Source organism: Tinamus guttatus, unplaced genomic scaffold (genome assembly GCF_059628265.1).
Source record: "Tinamus guttatus ecotype Peru unplaced genomic scaffold, ASM5962826v1 Tinamus_guttatus_pri_ptg000048l, whole genome shotgun sequence".
Taxonomy (NCBI): domain Eukaryota; kingdom Metazoa; phylum Chordata; class Aves; order Tinamiformes; family Tinamidae; genus Tinamus; species Tinamus guttatus.
In genome coordinates, this window is record NW_028288582.1 from 3,523,209 (window position 1) to 3,540,782 (window position 17,574).

The 17,574-nt window shown below is 40.1% G+C and overlaps 1 protein-coding gene across 1 annotated transcript in view; it reads right to left on the minus strand.

Annotated features, from left to right (window-relative positions):
* KCNH5 (potassium voltage-gated channel subfamily H member 5) overlaps positions 1 to 17,574 on the minus strand; it is a 142,141-nt gene that overhangs the window by 74,464 nt on the left and 50,103 nt on the right. The window contains exon 7 of the mRNA XM_088539485.1: positions 13,476 to 13,905. Within this exon, the coding sequence (XP_088395611.1) occupies positions 13,476 to 13,905 (430 nt within the window). The remainder of the gene's footprint in view (positions 1 to 13,475; positions 13,906 to 17,574) is intronic.

Below are 17,574 nucleotides of genomic sequence, written 5' to 3' on the forward strand. Positions count from 1 at the left end.
ATTTATTTCAGGCCAGATATGGAAGGTAATACCACCTCTCACAAATGTATATTCTGTGTTTTTTACTAAAATAGGATGCTTATCTTGGAGAAAAAAAAAGGTATTAAAATAGAATTTGCTGAGTGAACAGTGCATTCCACAGTCAAGACGGAGCTTCACCTCCCACTCTAAACTTCCTTCCTTTCGTCAGATTAATTTATTTTGGCCTGATATTTCTCAACCTCAAGGTGAATGTTTTTAAGAAATTTAAGGAAATTGAATTCGGCTGTTTTTCAATTTTTGTAGCTGTGCATGAAAAACAAATTACATTCCTGGAAATACATGCAAGAATAACAGCAGTCAGAAGCAGAAGTATCAAATTCAATAAAATTTTTGATGACATCGGGATGAAACTTTTATAAAGACTTTGAAAATATCTTTTCAGTGTTATAAGAATTCGGGGAAAAAAAGATAAATTTTCGTCACCCCCAGTAAATCTGTATTTATTATACCTTTTTTTTCCTCAGGCTACTGCAAAATTGTCCAAACTGCTGCAGAAAGCTTGTGTCAAAGACAGTTCATTAAAATTTCAAACAAAAAACAAGTGAATAGCTATACTGGTTATTTTGTTCTTTAAGGAAAAAAAATATATGCTATACATATATATATTATATATTATATATATATAATGTTAATCTACTATTAAGACTTAGCACTCAAAGACCTGGTACTCAAAGTTTCAGTGAATTCAGAGCAAAATTTATGTGGTTAATCTTAACCCTACCTGTTGTTTAGCAGCTTTTGTAGAGTTATAATACATACCTAATCTGGCTTTTTCATTTCAGCCATATATGTCTTGCCATTCTACTGAATGTTTACCCTATTTTTAATAAGATATTGCAATAATTAAAAAGATTTAAGATATATTGGGCTATTATACTTACGCCTACATAATTTCAACATATTTTTACCAAAAACATGATGTGGATACTGATTTCAGGATAAATCTGTACTGTCTGGGATATGTTTACCCTGGAAATCCAATCCATCTGATTTCTTCCCACATACTCTGTAGCCTGGACCTACACGAACTGCTGGGTATCATAAAATGCCCAGACTGAAGGATATTGGAGTGGCCAGTGTAGCTGATGAAATTCTGCATTTACCTCTGACCTCATCTCTGCTTTTAAAATGTGGATTGGTAAAACCCAGATGTCTATTCTAAACCTTACTCCCTGAATTGGACCTGAGGTCTGAACAGCCCCCCAGGTATGTGACCTGGAGTCAACAGGCATAGTTTTGAGGAGGAAAAAAGAATCACAAAATGAATGCCAAATTTCACCTTTCCTCACAAACATCAAAGCTAGAAATGAAACTAAAGGCCTTGCAACCCTAACTGGGAGCCCTACCTTTTTGATGCCTCTACCCAAAAGCTCTTGTTCCTTGGTTTAATTGGTGCTATCAATCAAAAGAGACCACAACAGGTCTCTTCTCCTTCCCATGCATGGATGAAAATGCCATCAGTTAGCAGCTTCCATGTGCTCCTATTAGGCCAGTACACGAAGATGTTTTGTTTTTACAGTTATAACCTGAAAGACGATAAACTATGAGAAGGTCTGATTCATGCTGACATTCTTATTGTAGCAACACAGAAACCATTTAAAATGTCACACCACTGCAGACGACTGTGTCATATTGAGAAAACCAAGCGCCTTTACCCACACCATGCATTTGGGGTTGGAAGTATTTGCGTAGCAGGGAAAGGAAGGAAGGAATAAATTTCTGACATGGAAAGAAAGAACACAGAACTCTGCTGTTCTTTTTGAATTTATAATCACAAGTGATATACCTAAGCAAACATCCTCTTTGTCACTTTTCAGCTGGCTGAAAATGGATCGAGGTGAGGATGCGTAACTTCTCCATGGTCCATTACTTCTTACTACCCTCCAGATGGAGCGGGGCTGCTGGAGCACCACTAAACACTTTAATGAAGAGCAATGCTTTAGATGCCCCACTCTTCACCAGTTTGTTTGTGTATCAGTGATGGACTGTAAGAACATCAACAATCTGACTAATTAATCTAGAACAAATCTGCTCAATTCCGTTACCTGCCCCTCCTAATCTGTGTTTGTTGGGGTGTTCGCTACTGATGCAGCCTCCATCACGCTCCTTCCAAAGCCTCTGATCACCCCATACAATATTGTAAACATTTAGAAGTCTTTAATGACTTCTCCTGCTTGTAAGAAGCATTTAAATAGAAACACATTAGTGTTTAAAGCTTATGAATAATTTTCTAGCTATTTCGTCTCTAATGCAAGAGAGCTTAAATCTCTTTCCTATACTAGTTATAGAGTTTTTTACTTGGGAGGAAGTTTAGCAAAGCACTTCCACTGTGAGGCTTTAAAAATAAATAAATATCTATATATCTATATAGATATCTATATAAACATATAAATAAAAATCTTTTTTTCCCCTACTCAAAAGCAACCCACACAGACTGTGGGATTTCTTAAGTCACTTGAGCAAGTTACCCAGAGAGGATGTGAAGTACCTTTCCTTAGATATATTCAAAAGCCATCTGGACACCATCTGAGGCAACATACTCTAGGTGACTCTGCTAGAGCAGAGGAGTTGGACTAGATGTTCTCCACAGGTCCCTTCCAACTCCAACCATTCTGTGATTCTGTGTTCAGCTTCCTAAACGCAGCTCAAAGCCCTGTTAACTTAGCACAGATAATGTGCACCCATTATGATCCCTGAAAAAGACTAAGGAAACTTTACCAAAGAAAAATGATTATTTTGAAATCAAGACTAATGCTTCAAATAAATCTAATTCTGCTGTGAAAAGTCTTTTCTAACAAAAAATGCAACCACTGAACTTCCCAGAAGAGAAAGCAGAGCAACCTCAACATGAGTGCAGCCTGGGGCCCTGGCCTGCTCTGCCGTATGGGACGGAAGGGAGAACAAGCACCAAAGTGGCATCAACCGCATGGACCACATCAAGGTGCCACAAAGCTCTGTCAGAGTAATCCTTGTTTCGCTTCTCATCAGGATCAGCATTCACCTCTTCCTAGAGGCAGATGTGCTCGCCAGCTTTGGGGCTCAGCACTGCATATTCTGCACACAAACACAAGAGAAATGTCTCACCCATCACTAAACGGACCCATTTGCCAAAACGATACTGTGCACAGAGCAAGGGCAAGTTTGGCCAAGGGAGCCTCCAGGGCCCCTGAGCAGGCAGCAGGTGCTGCAGGTATCTTACCATGTGTGTCTTCTGCTCCTTCCTTTCTCCTATTCTCATTCCTTCTTCAGACAAGGAAGTTGATTACATGCTCTTTCTTGCATGCCCTATCTTCATTTGCATTTGATCATTTAAGACTTACAAGCTCCAGCAATTCCAGTATTTTCAGACGTGGCACTGGCGTTAATGGCTTTTCCTATGCTTCTTTCTTACTTTTCTTTCCCTTTTTTTTAATCTCTTGTAAGTGTTAATGCAGAAAGACCAAGTTTGATTAACTATAAAGCTACATTTCCTTTAGGTAAGGCAGATAATCAATTTGGGCAGGAAATGTGGACATTAATGAGTCACAGAAATAATTTCATTCTTCTACACTTCCTATACAGAAGAAAAATAAGAGTGGGAGCATCTATCTGATTTCATAAAATACTTTAATATGTTAAGCGGAAATGAATCTAGTCCTTTCACTGTATACAACAATGACAGTGTTCCCATGTCTTTTCCAAACAGATGATCATTCTAACACATCATGTAAAAAATAACTCCCATACACGGGACCTCACTGAAAAGGATGCCAGGAGTTTACATTATGCCTACATGAACTTCAGGCATGAGTCCTCCTGACTTTCAAATGGGTCTTAGGCACCTATTTCTCTACCAAGTATATTTGGAACTTCCATTCACAAACCTTAAACGTCAGAAACACTCTTTTCATTATGGCTTGTGTCCAGAAAAACACTTAAAGATAAGCTCTCATTAAGCAATAACGAGGTCAGTGGGACTATTCGGGTGCTTAAAAGAGCATGTTTCAGGTCTCACTTGAGAAGAACCCTGAAGGACTGGGTTATGAGCACTTACAAAATAAGTGAGGTTCATCCCACCCAGCTCTGACTAGCCACTATCTAGTTTAGTCCCATTCTATCACCTAAGTCTATTCTACAGCCATGAGAGACCAGACTCCAAAACTGCAACATCCCTTCCTAAAGCAGACTCTGTTTAACTCGTATGAAGACTGAGGAGGCTTTTAGGCTCTTCAACCTTGCCAAGACAGCATGGGAATCGCAGTTTTCCCCCAGCCTCCATGACTGCTCTACATGCACACAAACATGCATTTTGCAGGGGCACTGATACATGGCTGCTACTTCATGCACTGAAACTTTAGGAAACAAGTAATTTAAGGATCTTTTCAAATAAGGGCTAAAAAATGCTGTTTGATAGTTAATTACAAAGATGATCATTATAATCAGACTTCCTTCCAGAGAGTCTGCAATCTGAAAATTCGATAAAGAGATGAGAAATGAGGAAAAAACATTAGGATAAAAGACAGCACGGGGGGGATTAAACACTCTGTCAGTTCTAAACACGTTAAAATATATTTTGGGGGATGAATACGATAAATCAGTCTGAAAATAGTCTTTTTTTTTCTTTTTAACTTCAAAACTGAACACTCTCCACTGAGAAAAACAAAATGATACAGAACTGAACAATATGCCATTTCTACACAGCTGGGCTTTTTCCTATAGAGGCATTTAGCCTCCAAGCTCTCTCTCATTGCCATATCACCATGCAGAAATCAACGGCAGATATTTGCAACTCCTTTTCCATCAAGACCTCAAGAGATCACCTAGTCCCCCTGCCATGCGCACACGGGAGCAGGACACCTACATGAAGTCTGACAGATCCTCCTCAATAAAAGAGAGTCTATAAAATCTGGTGGGAGCATTGCCTGGGGAAAAAACCTCCCACAGGTGAAAAATTTGCCCAGTTTCCAGCATCGGTCTTTCAGTCCCTGATAACTAACCTGCTTGTCCTTCAGCAAATTTACACCAATCTTCTCTATCTCCAGTGGGTCTATAGCTTTCATAAAACCTTATAGCAAAAAAGATGTCTCAGCAGCTCTATTCCCAGCAGAATAACTGCCTTCTTCAGCTTGCCTACGACACTGCTCCTGATACTTCCCTGAGTGAGATTTACTATTTTTGGCTCGCTGTATATTCAGTTTGTAGTTCTTCGTCACTCTTGCTCCCTGCTTGTCTTCTAAGATCCTTTCCTGTCACACAGCAGCAGAGCCAGCTATTCCCAATATTGCTCTTAAACATCCCATTTCCCCGTCTCGCACACAGTGCAGCGCGCTTGCCTTTATTGACATTCGCTCTGCTGCTTTCAGGCTGCCTTTGCGATTTCTCCAGATCATTACAAATTCTGATCCCATCACCTAAACTGCTGGCAGTCCTTCCCATAAACCCTACCTGGGCACCGTCACTCAGCTCTGCTAATCAAAGTGTCGAGCAGAAGCAAGCGCCGGGCAAAGATTTCCGCTGCAATTCGTCCCCCCCTGGTTTGACAGCAAAGCCCTTAATTACTTTTGGAGACAGATTTTTCCACGAGTTACGAATTTACTGTGTTACACTTGTGCCTAGATCATCCTTCAATCATTTGCAACATTATGAATTCACTGTGCTATGGTTGTGTCTAGATCATCCTTCGTTCGCTTGCTGTGAGACCCTCATGTAAAAAAAGCATCAGAAGTCTTAAAATGTTCAGATACATCGTATGTGCTAAATTCCTCTTATTCACTATGCAGTTATCTCATCCAAGAAAGAAATAGGATTAATTCGCCATGAACTATTCTTAACAAATCCATGCTGGATGCTGGCCAGCAGAAGAAAACTAGTTTTAATCATTCGTGACCAAAATATTCCTACCGAAGCACAGTTGGACTTTTTGACTCAGCACTGGCTGGGATACAACACAGGTACCCAGGGGAGAGATGGCATTTTGGTTGCTTTCCAGCTTATTAGGGAACTAATAACCTCCAAGCTGAAGCAAAAGGGTAAATCCATGTACCTAGGGACCTGTGCCATATCCCATTGCATGAATTTCTATCAGAAGGAAATACTTCTGGATTGCAACAAGGTCTTTGCAGAGAAAGCTGCTGGAAAGCTGAATGCAGAAGACAGACTCAGCTTTTGATGCTCTTGGTATTTTCAACAGCAACACGGGGCTGCAGGACAGCAGACTTAACCAAATGAGGCAATTTGAAACCATTAACCCGTCATCTTTTATCCAATATCTGATCTCTCTTAGTAGTGCTAAACACATTACATTATCACAAGCAGCTGTGCCATGATGAAACCTGCTGGAGATGTGGGCTTTCTCAGCAAAAATCAGATCTTTCAACCTGCCAGGACATGCAAAGCGTTGAACTTCTGGAGTTCAACCTGACAAAATTTGGGCAAGGAAACCTCTTGATAGATATGAAAGATTAATATTAAAAGCACAATTTTTGAATTTGAGTCTTTTTTTTTTACTGAAATGAGACACTTCTTAAAACAACTACTCCCCCCGCCCTTAACAACCTTCTGTCCCTTCTGCCTGATAAATCAGCCCTCCTGACTGCGAGAAAAGTAAGGTGAGTATTAAGGAGGTTTAACTGAAAATACCCGTTTTACCCACTGAAAAGCAGTGTGCACTAAAGGGCTCTGTTGAAATCAGAAAGCATCAGTGCGGATAAATGGCCCAAAACCTCCCAGCGAAGCATTTCCAGCAGCGTTCCCTTTTGAACCCTACCCCACACACTGCCTCAGAGATGGCGAACAAGGAGCCCTGCAGGTTTCAAAGCCCGATGCTGCGCGTGAAAGTGTTCAGTTTTCTGAAACTTCAGAAAAAAAGAAAAACGTGACCAATCTCTCCAGCCCCTTTTATCCAAGGGATAGACTGCACTGGTGGTTATCTTTTACCTAAGATTTGTTTATCCCTCTAGCATAAAACACTGTAAAGCTGTGGCACATAACAACTGAGTCAGATATATTTGCCAATCTGGTTAGTTTCATTAAAACTTTCTGCTTCCTGAAAAATACAGAGGTTATGAGTAATCTGGGGGAAACCTGATAACCCTCACGTGTGGTTTATTCCCTCACCCAGCAACCTCATACTTGCACTGTGTGAGTGAGCGAAAGTATCACGTAAATGTTAATTTTTCCACATTTAAGTATCATTTATTTAATAGCAATTTGCAGTGTTTTAAATAACATCACTAAATAGCACTGAAGAACATTTCTTTGGGCTCACCTCTCCCACTCACAGCCCCTTCTCTCTTGGTCCCGTAAACTCATTTAAACATATTAAGCCAAAGATAATAAGAGTAAAGCTAAGATAAACACACGCTTGCTGTAACCTTGCAAGAATTCTGATAAAGCTTCCCCAAAGAGGCTGCTTTACAGTTTTAGAGCTGTTGGTCCAAGACACATGTTTTTGCTATAAACCAGGAGCCTGGATATCTTAAAATCTACTGGCATATCCCAGTAGTACGCTCTCAGGAGGAGCATATTCCCCCGCAGCGCTTCTGCCAATTAACCTCCTTGTATCCACCCCAATCGCTCACAAAGACTGAGGTTTCATGAGAAAGCTTTGCAGGATGCTCCATCTTCTACTTCAGCTCTCCTGACCCCTACGAGTAACTGCTGTTTACTGCTGTAGGCGACCGATGCTTCCCTACTCCAAGCCTTTCCATGCAGCTGTTTGGAGAATATGGAGATCGCAAGTTCAGAAGGCTGCGCTGAAAATATTACTATGCCTGGAAACACTTTAACTGCTACTGCTGCGAGAAACAACTGCAATTGCTTATAATTAAAAGAGATCACAGAAGGAAAAAAAAAGAAGAAAAAAAGAGCAGGCATGCTGTTTCACAGCTACCCAAAAGGGAAAATTTCCACTGTAATGCAATTTCATTTCATTTTCTGTGCCATTTCATTCCGCAAGTGCTGGAGCATAAATGTGGGTAAAACAGTTTCTGAGTCTCTTTCGAACTGGTTGTTAAGGAACTTACTACCTTTCTCATCTGAAACACCACCAGGGCAATCTATCTCCTTTTTCCCCTATAAGCTTTGCCACTGACTGAAGGGCTCCAAAAGCCTTAGCCCTACTCTCCCAGGTGACTTGCAACCTTGACAGTGCCATCTCTCTGAGAGGTACCACTCTGGATCAAGCAGATCCACATCTCTCCCACATCCCACAAGGAAAGAAAAATGCCCTTACACAGGACTGACTCTTGTAGGATGCCCTTAAGGTAGGGGTAGAAATGAATCACAGCTAAACACTTAATGCCCACACACGTCCAGCCTCTCATACTACTACTAGTTGCTATGCAAAATATGATCGCTAGCCTATTCCTGCTAGTAATTTTTACACATACACTTCCCGATGGATGAAAAATCAAATCCTATGGACCCTTGGGATGACTTGTCTGGAAGTCTGCCAGACAAGTGCTTTCCTACAATTATACACTGCTGTGTCAGTGCGTGGGTTTAGCCACTGCTTAACAAATTTACTAGATTAACCTTCGTGATTCATGCAAACAGCACTCAAGTGGCTAACTGCAGTATATTGGCAGGGAACTGAGTAATGTTACTCCAACAATAAAAGAATGCACTTGAATAATGAATTAGGTCTTGGCAGGTCAACAACAAGATGACTGACAATCAACCGCAGTCCGTGTCACAACTCCGTTAACAGGCGAGATGAGAAAAAGCAAGCGAGGCTGCCTTGAGCAAAGGCCTTTCAGCCCCGTTGCTCAATATGGAAGGGTTTACAATGAAAAATGTGTCAGATGCAAACGTCTCACCCATTCTCAACAGCAAAGAGCATGTTCTGTTCTTTCCGTTTAGGAAAACTAAGAGAGCAGAGCAAGGTACAGAGAGGAACCCACCCACGCTGCTCTTCTTCAGCTCTCCCACGAACAACAACGACGCTAGGTCAAGGTTACAGAAATCAAATCTGTTCTCTTCTCCAACCTGCAAATTGCCATCCTGGGTATTTTTAAGATGGAAGCAAGCAGTCAGCACTTCAAGCTGTGAAATCAGCAACACAGTTTTGGAAAGAGTCCTCTAGAAATCGCTCCTATAGTTGGCAGAAATGACTGATTTTCAAGAGAAGGTATCCTGTGCAATCTCAATAACTAATTCTTCTGCTTATAAAAAAAAACAATAACACTACCAACAAAAAAATCTGGCTTGAACTAACAAACCTGTCCTTGCTATAATTTAAAACCAATCACTGAAAAATAACAACTCACCCAATATAGCAACTCTCCCCAAACCACCCATAAGTCTGAAAGCAAACAGAAGTCAAAGCAAGCTATGTAGATAAGAGATATAATATATTCCTAGAGCAAGAACAACAAAGTACCATTTCTAAACTCTTTTGGGGACTCCCAAATGCCTAGAAGACTGTTCAGGACTTTCACATTCTGTAAAACAGTGACGTATTCAGTGTCCATTGCCATCTTTGCCTTCAACATGCTGTTGTGGCAGAGAGAACCACGGCAGCATTTCAATCACTGCAAAACCAAATATTCTGAATTTTGATTGTTGCTTGGCTGAAATATGTGGTGGCTTGGGGGCACTCAGATGGACAAATATATCTGTGTAAATGCTTTATCTGTGTGGCTAAACCCATTCTGCTACCTGTGGTAGGTCGTTCAGAGCTATTTCACTGTAATATTGAACATGGACGGGGCCAACCTTACAGCTCTATGTCACACCAGAAGCATGCCGAGGGATAATGTAGGAGCTTTCAAGCTGGAAATGTGGCCAGTCTTCTCCCACTGAAAGGATGAATAAAGCAGTACTCTGATTCATGCTTGTTCCTTCTGAAAAATGCATCTCCTGGATCCTGCACGCTGTTTTTCCCCTGCCATTGCACTTCCTTCCACAGGCCCCTTCTCTCTTTCAAGCCTCTCTCCTCACTGAGGTGCTGTGTTGAGCTGCAGGATAGCAACAGTCTATAAACCAAAATTTCTTTCTGAAATTTTAAGCATGTTCCAATATCTCTGGCTTCTTTAATGCCTTATTTTTTTGAAAGGCACGAAACCAAATAGTTTTACTTCTGCTATGCTGCAGGAACTGTAAAACCTGCCTGTGACCTGAGTTAGAGCAACACACAACAGAGGGGGCTGAATTTCTCACCAAAGAGTATGAGCTGACAGCAGATAACAGCGGTTTATAAGAAAGATCCTTCCTGAAGGCTAAACTGGTTTATGGACATAGTTATGGTCCATTCAAAGGATCTGACACACCTACCTATTTATTCTATCCTATGCAGCAGAAGGGATGAAATGACCAATATTCATACAAAATGTGCTATAATAAATCAAAATGTTCGTCACATTCACCAGGAAATGCAGAACAGGTATTTAACCAGTGACCCTTGGAAAAAGCTTCCTCCTTCGACATGGGATGCTTCCGTTCATTACGGTTTATCTTTCAAAAGCATCAAAAAGCAACAAATGGAAATACGTCTGAAAAGCACTGGACACCAAGAAAGAGTGAGTGACATGAAAAGAAATCCAAAGTAAGCTCCACAGAATGAGGCAAAGTTACTGAAAGCCCTCAGTGAACATCCAAGTGACAAAATGCCAATCAAAGTGAAGAGCACATACATTCATTCTGGCTTTTTTCTCCCCTTCCCGCATCAAGCAATGGTTTATCAGCAGCTACAGAATCTTAATTTGGCTATTTTTAATAAGTATACCATTTTGCAATCCTGCAATCCACCAGGAGGATTTGTGAATCTCTCTGAACACTCCTCCCAGGTCCAGATAACTTTGTCAGCACGAATAGAAAACTTCTGGCTCCAGAACAAGCTGATGCGAACTGACAACCCAGCAAAGAATTTCTTTCATATCTGAAGTTTGCATGAGTAGGCAGCTGGGATTGTGATGAATGACTATCTCTGGTTCCAGCGCTCAGCTTAAGACATTTCTTTGGCAGAGCCTGCTAGAAAAAAAATACTGCCAATATCAACTGCTGGTATTAGCAAGCTGCTTCAGGAAAGCCACCAAAGGTGCTTCACAATGTCTCTCTGCTTACAGCAAGACATAGTTCAGGGACAAATATTCATCACTTATTGAACTGCAACTGAATTTTGCTACATTTTATCTCAAAATACTGTTACAAAAAGAAAAACTTTTTTTTTCTGAAAAACCTTAAATGAACAGTTTTCAATTCCTAGTCACTCCTCTTCATGAGGACAATCCTTTTTCCCAGCTCACTGGCCACTTGGATTGCCTGAGAAGGTGTTTTACATAAGTTAGTTGTTGCATTTTTCTGCCTCTTTTTGGTGGTCATTGTGCCCTGTTCCCAGCAGTTGACACTTCCAAGCATGTTTGCACAATCCTACAGGACCAGTCATTCTGCAGAAATACTGCAAGTATAAAGCCCAAGCCTGATGTCTATTTGCAAGCTGGCATATTTTCTAATCATCATTCAACTCAGGCAAAAATGTCAGATTTCAGGAGCAGTCACAGTACTGACAAGCATGAAATCAAAATCCTCAAATACTCATTGTTATGTGTGCAAAAGATTCAACCATTTAATCACTTTTGCACACTTTTATACATGTAAACAAACCAAAATAACCCTACTGTCTGCACCTTTTGCCATGACCCAAATGCTTTTCATCCTACTCACAAGAGTTGGCATACTCATTTTGGTGGCATTATTTATATGGCAAAAGCAACCTGGATTTAGTCCTCAACTATCCATTTGCCCTGCTTCTTGAATTTTACATTTTGCTTCCACCAGACTTTGTCCATACATCTATAAAGGTCCTCCTGATTTTCCAACTACTGAGCCCATAGTCTCTGCTTATGAAGTGAACATGTGCAGGGTTTAACCGTTCTGCAGGCAACACATGAGACAAGATCAGAACCAGCCAGCAGCACACGTACAGGTTGTTGTCAATGCCAAGTTTGACACTGGTACATACATCCCTCATCTCCAGCATGAGTCTCAGCGATGAAAACAAAAAGGCAAACTAGCTACAGCAAATGCAAAACAGATTCCAAGCTCCATTCTCTTTTCATTTACTGATGCCATGTATCTGTTCTATTGTTACTATCATCCATTCTTTTATAATTGCCCTCTCCTCAAATCCTTCACCACTGTTGATTAGCACCTTCTGCAGGACCTTCCTCTGCAAGGTAATAAAAGTCCCCAGAACACCCATGAGAAGTAAATATCACAGTATTTAAAATGTTCTAGCTTGCTTTATTCTCCAAATCCCAAGACTTCTGCAAATACCACAGAGCAGTTTCAACAAATTGCTAATAAGCACCTCTACATTCTCTATGTCTAGCCACAATAGCTCGTTAACACTTTAGCTTGGGGATTTGTTTTTTTATGGAATTGGGACTGTTTTGAAGCACATCAACACATCAAGTAAAGATGCTGTTCAGCACAAAATTTCATTACACGACGCTATAAACAGAGTCCGAAAACTGAAACTTTTTTTTAAGCATTTAAAAATTTCGAAACAGATAGCTTTAATCTTCTACAGATCTAGTGAGACTTTAGGAAAAAACCTTACTTTTTATAACTCAGTATTTCTCTGAGATGAGCTCAAAGTGTCATCTGAGATAATTATCAGGGAGATTATGCAGATCTTATTTTCAAAACATTTTGTTTGCTCTCATGTTATCTAATTGCTTACTGTTTTCATGGAGCTTAGAAAATAGAAAGCATTAGAAATATCAAGCATTATTTATTTAGCAGAAAAATAACTTGCCCAAATAATATTCATACTTTTGGCACTCTTTTCTATATTTTCACACCTAAGCAGTGTGTGAAATAAGAAACATACCTTTCCACTATTGGTTTTGGACTATTTCAGAGGAGCAGCAAAAAATCAGGAAACAGAGAAAAGGTGTAGTAAGAAAAAAGTCTTGCAGCGAGCCCCTTCCCTGGTGCAAAGGTTACAAGGCTCAGGAGATAAAAGAAGGACCTGCTCTAAGTCAAGCCAGTACCATATAAAGTGCGCAACCACCTTATGGAATCACTATATGCTTTGCAAAGTGGGTAAAACCGCGTCAAGAAGCATTCCAAGCTTCTTCAAGTTCATAGGCAAAAACTCATCCCAATTGCATGAATTTAAGCATACTTCATAACTTCTAACCAAATCCTAGTCGAGATCTTTCTTCAATCAAAACTACCTTGAAAAGTAGAGATGTCCTGAAGTCAACATGTAGTTGTGAACAGACACACTTCAGTACCTTAGTTATCACCACAAACAACTTACAAGCCACAGCACTACAGAAATTCAGTTCATGTTTTCACTTATAATCTCCAGGTCTTTCTGTAAGTACTTGCATCTCCTTACATTTATTTAGCCCATTCAGAACGATCGCAGCAAGGGGTGCACCCACCACCCAGGCTACGCAACTCTCTTTGGCGTAAACACTGCTAAATCAAATTCTACTTACAGCCAACCATCATCATGGCCACCGAAAAAATCTTCTCCCCATCAGTGGTTGGTGCTATGTTTCCAAATCCTATAGTTGTAAGGCTTGTCATGGTAAAGTAGAGAGAGGATATGTACAAGGAGTCTTTGCTGGGTCCTCCTTCCCACTGCCCTGAGCCAGTGGTGTTGTACCGATATGGTGTCCCGATACTCAGTGCCAGCTGGTAGAGCCAGCTGTCTGTTTTGATGGTGTTGGTGACTTCATCGATGACCTCGTAGTCCCCAATGCTGTACCAGATGCAGGCTAGCCAGTGGGCCACCAGTCCAAACACGCACACCAGCAGAACCAGCACAGCAGCACCATATTCCAGGTAATGGTCCAACTTCCGGGCGACTCGTCCCAGTCGGAGAAGACGCACCACTTTTAAGGAACTGAAGAGGCTACTGATCCCCTGGAAAAGAATAAAAGCCTCTGAAATAAATTCCTCTGAAATATTCTGCTGGTTAACATTGAACGTGGTACAGTGATTCCTGGGTTTGCTCTAAATATTCCTATACTTTTTTTTTTTTTTTAATGTCCCCGAAGATAGAAGACAAGATCCAGCCCTCCTGCCCACTCCTGTAGCTTTGCCGTCATTAGGTTAATTCAAGTTTGGCACTTTTTATTTGGATTTGACCTCAGTGAAAGTGTCACAGGAGCAATCACAAAGGTAACTACATGGTCCAGGTGGAGTCTCCTTGAAGCTTCTCAGAGCAGTAACATATTAAATCTATGCTGAGAATTGCCATTTTAACCAAACTGGAGAGTTCACCTAGTTCAGCATCCTGTATCATTACCAGATGCTTATGTCAGGAAATAACTGTAAGGGGTAATTAATTACAGAAAAATCCATCTATCACTTCTCTCATCCATCAGACAATAGCTGGATAACTCTGCTAGCCCAAGAAGCACCATTTCATACTATTCCTAGCTACATCTAATACAAATCCGCTAGCTATATGCAAAATATGCTATCTATAAAGACACCTCATTGTCAGAACATTTGAAAAACAACTGAGGGCAAATTACCATTTTGAGTGACTGCCATAGTGACCACAAGGCATCAGCAAGAAAGCCACGTGCCTTTGCACACAGCGTTAAATATTGCTGTTAATTTCCTACAGCAATTACTGTTCTTTTTTTTAACATTAGGATAAGTGAAAGACAAATAAATGGAAGTATAAATATTTAGGGAATAAAAGCACAGAGAACATCAAAAACTTAACACAAACATCTGAGAGGGAATGGGAAACGTGTATGACCCCCTCAACACACAAGTGATTTGCAGTAGATTTTAATAGAGCTTATGGATGCAGAAGGAAGAAAAATATGTTCCTGATCTATTGCAGTCCCATGATATACCTAACTTGTACATTAAATTAATTAGTGACTCAAAATAGAAGCTTCGCAAAGGAAGGTTTCTAATATAAAACATTCAGGAGCTGAAGACATTTAATTTAAAGTAGAAATTAAGACATAGAAAGCAATGAGGCAAACATTCCTAGTTGCTGTGCCAAGATTAAATTGCCCTTTTCTATGCATCATTATCAAATCAGTCTAGTCAAAACACTGCCTAATTATATTATCAAACAGTAAAAGATTGGAGTTTCTGGAGTTTTCCATACAAGAAAAAAAAATACTAATCTCTTTTGCACCTCTGTTTCTTTTCACAACTAATGTTTGAAGGGTAACATGTACCTGATATTTCACGATGTAATCTTTTCAACAAAGTTCTTGTACGCTTTCCAAATCCTGTTGGAATTTGTCTCAGATCCCTAAATCCTCCATAAATTGAAGTTCTATATTTGCATTCTGGCTCTCTTGATGACTAACACCAAGGAGGCAAGTGGAATTTTCCCATTTTGATTTCTGTATTTTGCATTTGCAGGAGACGCAGCTTTAGCTCAGCGTTTGCATTTCCAGCCAAACAGCTGCCGACTCATTTGCTCTGGGATAAACAGCTGCTGAGCCACCACACACGGCCAACTTCTCCAAAAATCAAGTTGGTTTTTGCTGTGCTTGTTGCATAGGGGGCTAGGTCTATCCAGCAGCGATCTCAGCATTGGGCAGCACACAGAGACATGCATAAAAAAGACAACTACAGAGTTTTTTGCAGTGTATTTCATTAATCCGAATTATATCTGTGTTTCTGTGAAAAGGAGGAATTTACAAATGAAATGCCCAGCTTGGAAAGTTTGTAAGATCTTCCTTGCAAAATCAAAAGGGGAAAGGGCAGGGTGGTTTTTTGAAGAATTGGATCCTATTACTTTTGACCATGAGGTATTATTTCTGTTTCACCTGCAGAGACACTGCTCATTCCCAACATTAAGGCTGGGAAAGAGCTAGAGATCTGGAATATAAACTCCCCTTTTCACCCCCAGCAGTCTGCATGCGCCCCCCAGCCTGGCTCCCACAGGGCTCTCCCGTGTATGAACAAGAGCTCAGAATCAATCCCTGATCCAAAGAGTTCATGCCTGACACTGAATCCTACATCGAAATACTACATCTTCTCTTCCTAAGTTACATAGACAGTTTTGCTCCAACAATATTAAAAGCATATAATTTATTTCAATGTCTGGAAGAAAGTCTGTGTTGCAATTTATTTTTTAGTATTTTTTTCCTAAGTACAGATAATAATCATACATTTACACGTTTATATACGTACATATATATACATACGTATATATATATAAATGCATAAAAGAAAGAGAAATGTTTCACTTTAGCTGACACTGAAAGATTCTTCACAAACAGTATTTCAGCGAAACTTACTTAAACATCCTGCAGGTCTTAAAGGTAGTTCAGTCTGATCCACTGCTTTAAGACCAAATCATCAGAGATATATTTACTGGGCATTTATATTTTAATTTATAATTTTGGAAAAAAAAAAAAAGGCATCGGAAGCTTTATGTCTCTTCCACAAAACACTACCTAGGGAAAAGCAATAAAGCACATTCTGAATGAAAGTGATGCATCCTACTGAAGGTAGGTGTTTAACTAATGGACTGGGTCAAGCTGATACCTTGTAATTATAAGTATCTTCTGGTGATAATTGTCTAAGATTGATCCGACCTCTTTGCCCAAAAATTAGCTCCCTTGAATTACGTTTAGACTGTTAAGATTTTCAGTGCTTTTAATTCAACTGATTACTGGCTGTCTTTAATTTCATTTTCCTTTTAATCATATTCATTTCTTATAAGAATGACTTATAGATACTTATTAAAAGCTACATTTCGGAAGCCCTTCTCCTAAGTGGTGAGCATCTGCTTCTAACTGAAGTAACCTCAGCACTCAAGGAACACAAAGGTGATTAGAAACCTTGAATGAAGCATGTAATCCAGTTTGGTCCTAGCATCACTTAGCCAATGTATGTTTTTTGATGCTGAAGATCCAGCCTTCTACAAGGGTCATTTGTCTCTCTATCAGCACATTTAGTCAGTTGTTTGCAGTGTCTGCTGCTCTGTGGGTTCTCTGAGAACATCTGATTACGTTATGAACCATTCAGCTCTGCCCCTTGGGAAATCAACAGATTTTGGCCAGTGTATTTGACTATGTCTTAATCAGATGAGGGCTTTCATTCATGTCTTGCTCGTCTTCAGTCATGCGAGCTGCAGAAATTTCTAAATGAAAAACCATTTACTCCAAAATTGTTTTGTGTGTCATATATGAAATCTGAAATCCCAAGTCAGCTTTGGATCAGATTACTGTCTGACACGTAGCTCTAGCTTAGAAGTGAGTCACAGATCACTGAAATCAGTGGCGACTTTCCCAGTGATTTCAAAGGCCATTGGACCAGGAGAGGACACAAACAGTAGCTCTGATTGGACCCAGCCCTGTTCATACCAGCACTTCTACTCAGGAGGCAGCTAACTTACCATAAAAGAAGCAGACAACTTATCCAGAAGGCTCTTTTTGTGGAAAGGATGTTCAAGGTCAAAATAAACTTAGCTATTCATAACTAAAAAAAGCTCAACTTTATTGCCTTAAGTGCCTTGGAAAGTCTCTTTTCTCACTTCTCTATATCCTTAGAAAGCAAATGCAGTTTGATAGAGTGAGGGCACAGGCTATGGCGGTACTCGGT